Here is a 10,052-nt window from a genome sequence, read left to right on the forward strand (position 1 = left end):
CTTAACTTATAAGCTATACTCAAAATCACCCTTGCATTTTATAACCATTCCGCATGCACCCCACACCCTCCAGGTTAACTCCCGTTGGAGGAGTGTGTGGGAAGCGTTTGGCCGTGGCAAAATGACATTTTTACCCATCATAGAAGGATGTTACCATTCTTAAATACGATAATGGTGGAAACATCTTTGTCGTCTTTGCTTCGAAGATAAACCATTTTGTTTTAGTGTCTGTAGCATAGCTTGCTGCTATGAGATCATCACTGAAAATCCCTCGTGTGCCCTCTCTGTGGCTCCTAATGATGGTTGCTGTTGTATGGACATACCATGGGCCTGTTTGAGGAAGCAATTGGAGTATTCTTTGTAGGAGCTTCCTTTTTTGGTAATGTCTTAAGTTGCTCACGCGTTGATGGTGAATCTGATCACTCATGTATATGAGGTCATTTGAAATTATATTGCTTGATGTTTTATATCTCTTCGTCACCCAAAAAACACCACTACAACAAGGATAATAAACAATGCATCCACAAGGCAAAGGAGAAGTAGATCATTATTCTGAAATCCATCAGCACCCAATCCATTGCAACAAAGGAAAAAACACATCATATATACATAGAGAGATTAATGGTTGGAAATGTGTACAAGTTTGGGGGTACATTGGTCATTTCATGGACCACTTTACCATAGTCAATGTTTGACCATGGTTACATTAAGGTGAGGTTTACCGAAGCATGAAATTTTCCTCGCAGTGAAAAATGTAAAGACGATTTTGACAATAGCTACAAGACAGGGATGATTTCGGTATTTTAGTTAGTGATGATTAAAAAAAAAACATTATTAAAGGACATGCTGTCGGTGGAGAGAGAGAGAGAGAGTCACGCTGGCTGTAGCCTTGGACTCTTTGGATGGTCCACCGACAGACCCCCATAAGATAAACAGTGACAATGCAAAATAAAAGTGCAAAATAAATCTCTTGATTTGCATTAAACAAAAAGGATCTTTGCTTGCGCCTTCCTACGAGGACAGCGTATCCACGAACGACACTTAGCCGTCAAGTTCTGTTACCTCGTGCCGTCAAATGTCAAACGGTTTTCTTCAGCGTGGCATAGATTCGGCTCTTTGTGTGCTTATCATACATGCACAAAAGTATTGTCTTCCATATGCCAATGCCCACTTCTCTTTTTCTGTATATAAATTTTGTAACCACAGAGAGTCAGCAAGGTCGTATGTCTTAATCATTTTGTCCCAATCTGACTTAAAGGTGACCTCGTCTACGCTATGAAGTGCACACCTTCTAAAATGTTTGTCAAACCCTGTATTCTGATTAAATATGTGTCTTGTGTTCTTTGCTGCATTTTGAAAGATATGCCACAAACACAGGCGATGATGTGCATCTGGCCACACATGAAGCACTGCAGCCGCAATTGCGTGATCACCATCTGTGAGTACAGTTTCAGGATGCTTCCCGTTCATTGTCTGTGTAAATACTCTGAACAACCACTCAAAGGTTTCCTTGGTCTGGTCATACACAAAAGCACCGCCTAATATACAACTCTGTGCGTGATGGTTCACTCCCACAAACTGCGCAAATGGCCACTGTTCAGTGTTAATCTTTACTGTAGTATCAAACACAAGCACATCATTGAAGCATTCATAATCTAATCTAGACCTTGAATCTGACCAAAACATATTCACGGCATATCCATCTGCGTCCACTTGCATTGCACTAAAGAAACCATGTTCATTGCTTGATTTATTCTGTAAGTAACGAACCAAACAACATATTTCTCCGTTCTTCATGTTATCTGTCCTCTTCCTGCTCAAGTGGTTTCTAAGATCCAAATGTGTGAATGACACATTTTCGCGACCACCATCTATGCGGGTAAACAAATTGTATGTCTTCCTTGGTGCAATGCCGGCGCTATCGGCTATTTCAGCCATTGCAGCATGAGCTACAGTTACTTTACGATGTGACCTTAGCATAGGAGTCATAAATGATGCAGATAAATCATGATTATGATCACTGATTAAAGTACGCACGACAAATTTCCCATTCGGATGTCTTCTCAAAACCAATCTCGCCTGACATCCACATCTTGATTCTGGCGTGCTCCTAGTTGGATTTCTCATTGATTTCTTCCAACCTTGCTTGGAACAGACATATGTCTTTCTAACCAAGACACCCTGTGCATTTTTTGACCAAGAAAACCTTCTCACACTGAAGCCAACTTTTAAGGCATAATCATTGTAAAATTTATATGCATCTTCTTCGTTATTAAAATGCATTCCTTCTACAGGAACATAGTCAAGTGCAATTCCATGTACATTCCCAGTTCCTACGGTTTTATTAAGTGTACTGACATCAAAATCAGGATCATTACTGAATTGCATTTCTTCTCCTGGAACATTGAAGTCAGGTGTACTTCCGTGTACATTCCCGGTGCATACACTTTTATTATGTGCGCTGTCATGGTAGTCTACCTCATCATTGAATTGCATTTCTTCCACTGGAACATTCAAGTCAATAGTGGGTCCAATGCCTGCACACTTCTTTTCATGTGCATCGTTAGTGCAGATGTTCAATTCTTCAGTTGGGTCATAAGTATAGATATTCAATTCTCTAGATCTTTCTATTGATTGAGCTACATCGTCTTTATTACAACCTGATGATAAGCTCAATAATGTTTTAAGCAATATATCAATTTGTGTTTGCAGTAACATGGCAAACAATCGATATTATCTCACAAAAACGAGAGTCTGTTACTAATACAGCGGTTTGAGATACAATGCATATGATGAGTGAATGTAGGATACCTGATGGGGTAGAGGCCCTTCCTAGCATCTGCAAACAAGCATTACTGTCAACAGGTCCCAGCGTCTTACAAATATCGATAAGTTTCCAACCTTCATAAGAACAAGATCTACCTGCAATAACCAAACAAAGCCTTAATGACACACAAGACGACATGCCTTCTTCATCGATAGCATGATGATGGGAAGCTACTCACGCCGCCTTGATGGAACTGGTTGGAATGTTTGTGCATCATTGCTTTCTTCCTTAATGCCTAACAACAACGACAAATAAAAGAAGACAGTGGAATGTTTTGTAAGCAATATATCAATTTCCGTTAGCAACCGGCATAAGTTTACTACGATTTAATCAGGATGCATATAAGAACGGATACCACTAGGGTTACGCAAGTCAAAGCAACGATTTAATGAATGAAAGTATCAAAGCAAGTGCGGTTTGATGTTTGCTTGTGCTGAGCATCGACGTGTCGCTTACCATGCCAATAAAATAAACATGTCGTACATGTGTGTTGACGATAACGCTCTCATAATATCCACGAGGCTCTAAAGCGAGTTCAATAGAAGTCGCTGAGAGAGCAACGATATGCATGCAAAAATCGCCCCGCCATGCGTGTCAAGATGTGTTTCTGCACCCAAACGTTTTCAAAGTCTGTGTACAAATATCTTACAAATACATATTACAAAACATATAATATCTTACAAAACGATATGTATAGCGATTTGTCAGATATTGAAAATCGATACGGCAGTTCAGTTTTTATAACTTATAACTCGATGATACAAAAACATACTATCTAAAAGGTCGATAAATATATCGCACAATAAATTACAAATCGATAAGGAAGAACTTGAACATAATAGCAAACAAATCGATATTAACTAACAAAAATGTATCTCACAAAAACAAGAGTCAGTTACTAATACAGCGGTTTGAGATACAATGCATATGATGAGTGACTGTAGGATACCTGATGGGGTAGAGGCCCTTCCTAGCATCTGCAAACAAGCGTTCTTGTCAACAGGTCCCAGCGTCTTACAAATATCGATAAGTTTCCAACCTTCGTAATAACAAGATCTACCTACAATAACCAAACAATGCCTTAATGACACACAAGACGACATGCCTTCTTCATCGATAGCATGATGAGATGAAAAGCTACTCACTGTGCCTTGATGACACTGGTTGGAATGTTTGTGAATCATTGCTTTCTTCCATAATGCCTAACGACAGCAGTAATGAAGAGAAGACACTGGAATGTTTTGTAACACTGGAACGTTGATAATGGGAGCACTGTTACAGCAGATGGCGCAGGCGAACGTCTCCACTTTAAATGGTTAACATCAAACTTTCTGGAAGGAGGACTTTTTTGTCCTTTTCCCCACCCGTCGTTTCACAACTTTTGAATGAAGAATATTTTTGTCATTTCCTCGAACCGTCATTTCAGGGCAAGAAAAGCAAGTAAGGGTGATTAAGTCTTTGCAATAACACCAGAGTCCGATGCAAAGTTATATCAACATACACGGGAATACGAGCCCCATGTGCATGAATACTTGGCGCTCATTCGATCCCCCGAACACGGACGTGGGATTCAGTGAATCATGGGGGGGCGAACATACACAACCCTCTCCGTAAGGGGGGTGAGTCGGTGGGTGGGGGGCGTCCTTTCTCCGTGCAGCCAGCCTGTTCTACCATAGACATCCATGGATCTCTCTCTCTTGGCGTTCCACGGGACCCACCCCGCTCATAATTGCCACTACTTACTCCCCCATCACAGTCTCTCACAGACAGTCCGTTGCATCCTCACCGTTAAAGCGCTCATCAATGTTGGGATCTGGCTTTAGGGGGAGTGGGGTGGGGTGGGGTGCGGTTGTAGGTGTAGGGTTGTCATTGATTCATCTGTTTGCCTTGTAAACTAAGCAGAGATGAGCCGGGGTTCCCTCCCTACCTGCTTCTACTCCACAAAGGAAGAAAGCAAAAAAGAGAGAAAGAGATTTTAGATCAACCATTTCTCGTTTCCATTTCCATTTTCATTCCTTGTTTGGATCAAGCTTACCATATCCGCCAGGTAGTCCCATCCTCCATTTATATTAACCTCCCTTCCTCTCCTGCTATTCGTCTCCCTTGTATTCTGCATTCTTAGTTCGCATATTTGTCCTAAATTTTTGTTCTCCCTATAATATTTTCCCCCTTTTGGTTCTTCATTGAGATTTTTGAAACAAAGGATTTGTTGCTTGTGGTGTCTGCAGCAGCATCGAGGGGGTTCAACGAGATGGGGACACGCAAATGGTTGGTCATTTTGATCTGTGTAGGGGCGTTGGTGGTGGATCTGGGGATGTCATCCAAGTCCTCATCATCAAAGCCAAAGATCTGTGACAAGGGATGGGAATGCAAGGGGTCTATATACTGTTGCAACGACACCATCACCGATTTCTTCCAGGTCTACCAATTCGAGAACCTCTTCTCCAAGAGGAACATCCCCACCTCCCATGCGGTAGGGTTCTGGGACTACCAGGCCTTCATAACCGCGGCTGCCGTCTACGAGCCCTTGGGATTCGGCACCACCGGTGGCAGGCAAATGCAGATGAACGAGGTCGCTGCCTTCCTCGGCCATGTCGGCAGCAAGACTTCCTGTAACCCCTCTCTCTCTCTCTCTCACACACACAGTGTTTATAGGTCTCTCTCTCTCTCTCTCTCTGTTTTTTCGTCATGCTTATGCTCGATTGCCTTCGTTTCGTGCAACAGTACGGATTGATAGCTCGTTGCTGCTTTTACTTATATTGACATTCCTGTGCAAATTCTTGTCCATTGAATATGATTTGGCCACCGTTCCTCTGTTTCTAAGAAACAGATATTTATGGATTTTTCCCCTTTTTGTTTATATAAATTAGCTGAGGGATTAGAGCCACCTTCTTGTATTGCAGAATTAACGGTTTAAAATAGGTACATCATCAACACTCACAACGAGGTCTCCAAGCTGTTGTCCACATGAGTAAGCGATAGACGGACTGAAATGTAAGGTCTTCTTTGGTGCACATTACACCGGTGTAGGACTGGTCGGACTTCAGTAGCATGCTAAGCAACTTCTTGTTGGTCCTCAGCGACAGCCTTAAACCAGTAAGACCATCTCCGATTATTGGAGCAAATTTGAACTGGGGTATGAACGGTGGATTACTTCGTTTAAAACAACGTTAAGCACAGAGTTTTCTGGCACTCGGGGCTTCCTGGGTCCTTACTCTAGGTCAGCGTCCAATTGGTTTTTTGGGGGATGCACATTTCATTTGAGATGGTTCAAATGGTAAAGTTATTGATCAATTGCTCCTCCTGAGGTACACCCAAAAGGACAAGCAAGATTCTTTCCATCTCATCTCATCCATCCCCAAAACCTCCAAACCTTCCAAAAGGAAAATAAAAGAAGGCATTTTCTTCCCGATATTGGTTCCTCAAAGTTCAATTCGTGTAACTTTGCACACCTGCATGTCCAGTGTAGGGTCTATCTAAATGGGGGGGGGGGGGGGGGTTCAATCATATGTGCTTTATATGATCTATAAGCATTAAACAGTCAGATGGAACCCAACTCAGTTCCTTTTAGTGCCTTAGCAAAATATTTTCATTCAAATGTTATGTAAGTTTCTCACAACTCGTCCAACTCGAGTATTCTCTTTTCTTTTCCTTAATTCCCCCTTTAGTACTACTGTCTGTGTAAGCTCTAAGCCATTCCCACTTGTTTTCAGGTGGATATGGTGTTGCAACTGGGGGTCCTTTCGCCTATGGGTTATGCTATAACCATGAAATGAGCCCAAGCCAATCTTATTGTGAATCGAACTACATCTACCCCTGCAGCCCAGGAGCTGAGTACTATGGCCGTGGCGCAATTCCTATATACTGGTATGTAGTTTTTGCTTATTCCTTTTACCTGCTTGTCTCCTAAAGAAACTTCTTGTTTGTTGTATTTGTAAGTGATGCTTTCATTATTATCTTCTGGACAAATGAAAGCCCAAATCTCGTCTGTTTGTTAATACGGGTGATGTTACCTAGGAACTACAACTATGGAAGAATTGGTGAGCAATTGAAGGTTGATTTGTTAAACCACCCTGAATACATGGAACAGAACGCAACTCTGGCTTTCCTAGCCGCAATGTCGATGTGGATGACCCCGTTGAAAAAAAAGCAGCCTTCACCTCATGATGTGTTTGTGGGGAACTGGAAGCCCACAAAGAATGATACACTTTCTAAGAGATTGCCTGGTTTTGGGGCTACCATGAATCTCCTTTATGGTGATCTGGTGTGCGGTCAGGGCTACGTTGATTCCATGAACAACATGATCTCGCATTATCAGTACTATCTTGATCTAATGGGACTTGGTCGACAGTTCTCTGCCGTTAATCTGGATTGTGCAGAGCAGATTCCTTTCAATCCTTCCTCCAAATCTGCATCTTCATAAGTTTATCCTACATTCGTATCCTCTGTGATCATGATCCTTTGCCTAGGGAAGAAATAATAAAGAGCTTGTTTGGCTCCGGTGTTAGTTTAATTCATTAATGTCTGTGTGAAGATAAATGGCGTTGGGGAATCAGTTTCTTGGAGATGGCAATATCTGGCTGGCATCTTCTAGCTTTGTTTATAGCAAAATACTACCAACTACCAATACGAGGATTACGAGGTGGCTGTTGCCGCCTTTGTGGTTGATCTGTTGGAATATGTTAAAAACACTGTTTGTATGTTTCTCAATCATGACACTCGTATTGTATAAGACATACCCTTTGCATTTGCTTCCTGATGGGTTCTGTCTGTTTCTTAACTAGCTAGACTAATGTGTTACAACCTTTTACTTGGTATTTTTTATTGTCATTTCGGAATGCTTCCCTTCAGGGCCAGCTTACTAAGCCAAAAATGATTCTTTAATTGGGAAATGCCAATTGCATCCCGAGCTTGGTCTATGCATTTTTTTGTGTAAGTGGAAGCTGCGATCGTCCTACTTCTTCCACTGATGAGCGGTGGCGAGGAAGATCCAAGCAAAGTGGCCAAAGGAATTGTCTTGGTTATCAAGATAACTATTTCTTGTGCATTGGTCAACATCATTAAGCAATTTCCCTTTAAATTTGGTTCTGTGAGTCTGTCTATTGTATTTATTTCTGCTTAAAGCTACTCTACGAGTCCAACTGTTCCAACTCCTTTTCAAGGCAGTCAAGGTGGTTTCATGGTCTCAACCATCCCTTTGCCAATCTTCCTTCACCCTTCTTAAATGCAAAACCTCCAAGTACTACTGCTGATAGTTATTTCTGTTCATTCTAGGTGTCTCTGTTAACTTTTGCTTCTACTTTGTTATTGTTTCTTTGTCACCTTAAGTTCTACTTCCCTTTAAAGCTCATAGTCACAGATGGCGTCTTTTATAACACACTTCAAATTTGCAAATGCCTTTTGCTTCTACTTTGTTATTGTTTCTTTATCACCCTAAGTTCTACTCCCTGAAAATCTCTAATCACAGACGGCGTCTTTTAGAACACACTTCAAATTTGAAGGGCATTTTGGCTCTGTATGTGAGATGGGTGCTGGTGGGTGTCGAAGCCGTTTAGGGAAACCAAGATGCCCACAAGCATTTGGGAGCCAGGATATGGCATTGGCAATGGTGATAGGAATGGAGTTGGTAACTTGGTATCACCAAATCACTTTCATTGCTCGATTTCAACAGGCACCTAAATCTTTCAATATATATATATATATATATATATATATATATATATATATATATATATATATATATATATATATATATATATAGAGAGAGAGAGAGAGAGAGAGAGAGAGAGAGAGAGAAATTTAGGGCATCCGGCCTCTGATTCAGCCAACCCAAAACCAATGCCCTCCAGCATCTTTCCGTTATTATCTTTTTCTGTTTGGTGATTGATATCAGTGGTCGCCCCGAGGTGCTTGCAATGCCTTGAATCACCTAAATCTGTAAAGGAATCAGAAATCACAATAATGGAGGAAAAACACTTTATGTTTTCATTCGCCACTGAGAATATATGTACATGTAATACGGTTACAACTCCAACGGTAACACAAATCAAATCCCTTGATTTTACCCTCTCTCTCTATTTAATGAGAATATTATCCAAGATGAAGAACATTTCCCAAATCTACAACACTTACGAAACATTATACCATGGTAATTTTCTAATAAAATCTTTCGACAAAGAAAAATTCAGAGATTCACAGTGTTCATTGGATTCCACAGCTCTCCAGTGTGGAGCCATTTCTCTGGTCGGAATCAGCTTCTAGTGCCCCAAAACAGATGGTGGATTTCTCAAATCCACCTCTACGGATTTCTTGGTTTCTAAACTCATGGAAACGGCAAGGCAGCCCTAAATTAGAGCCCCCCAAACAGGGCCTTATTGACCATATACGGAGGCACTGGTCATCTCTATTCTACCTAAATTCTGTTGGTATCTGACAATTTTAATATTTCTGTGAATGGAATTATTGCCAATTGTCTCATTGTGGTTATAGAGCAAACACTGCGAATTATCCTAACTATACTCATCCGATCATCTCAAATTGGAGGCATGCTGGACGGTGGTCACCCCTGAACTATGAATGAGCTGAGGTAAAATTCTATAGCCTGATTCATAACGACTGGCACATATGATGGCACCATTAGAGGTTAAAAAGGCTAGTTGCAAGTGCTAGGTGGATCAAGGAAGAACAGTCTTATTATGAGACAATGAGATTGTTGGCTCTCAGGTATCAATCAATTGATTTTTCAACAAATGTCATAATTGAAACATTTGGAGGGTTCTTGAACAAACAGTTGGAGGAGAGAGGCAAGTCAGGATTCATCCACCAGTCGGACAGATTATGTTACTTCTAGAGCTGTGTTGTGCGACGTGTTTTAAAGTCTAACAATTTTATCGTCAGTCACTTGGCCCAATCAGCTGTGAGTGGGTTCAAGACATCCTTGAACTGTAACTCATTTATGGGAAGATAACGTAGGATCTTATAGATCCTTGAGATCGATATAGTAGAGGTCACCGGGTAAAGGGGCATGTGCGCTAGAAGGAGTGGTTGAACCTCAATCCTTGTGAAGCTACACACTCTGCCTCATTCTCATTGAGCTATTCTAGCCCATTTCCAAGCGTGAGAATCATCACAATCCTCCATTAGAGCTAAATTGTTGTTCTCTCATGTATTCTCTGCCAAGCCATGGTTTTTGGATCCATTTGCAAGATTTGGACTCTTAGAGTTG

The 10,052-nt window shown here is 41.2% G+C and overlaps 1 protein-coding gene across 2 annotated transcripts; it reads left to right on the top strand.

The window, feature by feature from the left end:
• Window positions 1-4,656: 4,656 nt before the first annotated feature.
• LOC149815988 (chitinase-like protein 1) lies at window positions 4,657-7,583 on the top strand. Of its 2 annotated transcripts, none has more exons than XM_089990286.1 (4): window positions 4,657-4,874; window positions 5,056-5,439; window positions 6,541-6,694; window positions 6,845-7,583. In XM_089990286.1, exons 2-4 carry the CDS (start codon window positions 5,079-5,081, stop codon window positions 7,248-7,250), a joined length of 921 nt encoding a protein of 306 aa, XP_089846412.1. In that variant the 5' UTR covers window positions 4,657-4,874; window positions 5,056-5,078; the 3' UTR covers window positions 7,251-7,583. The 2 variants fall into 2 exon arrangements, with proteins under 2 accessions (XP_089846412.1, XP_089846413.1); XM_089990287.1 differs by having other exon boundaries at window positions 4,719-4,874; window positions 5,059-5,439.
• Window positions 7,584-10,052: the final 2,469 nt, after the last annotated feature.

This window comes from Nuphar pumila, chromosome 15, assembly GCF_984573655.1.
Source record: "Nuphar pumila chromosome 15, dmNupPumi1.hap1.1, whole genome shotgun sequence".
NCBI lineage: Eukaryota > Viridiplantae > Streptophyta > Magnoliopsida > Nymphaeales > Nymphaeaceae > Nuphar > Nuphar pumila.

Coding starts and splice junctions, on each gene's coding strand:
- LOC149815988 (XM_089990286.1), top strand. CDS start 5,079: ATGGGGACACGCAAATGGTTGGTCATTTTGATCTGTGTAGGGGCGTTG. Junction 5,440..6,540: donor TGTCGGCAGCAAGACTTCCT/GTAACCCCTCTC, acceptor ACTTGTTTTCAG/GTGGATATGGTGTTGCAACT. Junction 6,695..6,844: donor GGCGCAATTCCTATATACTG/GTATGTAGTTTT, acceptor GATGTTACCTAG/GAACTACAACTATGGAAGAA.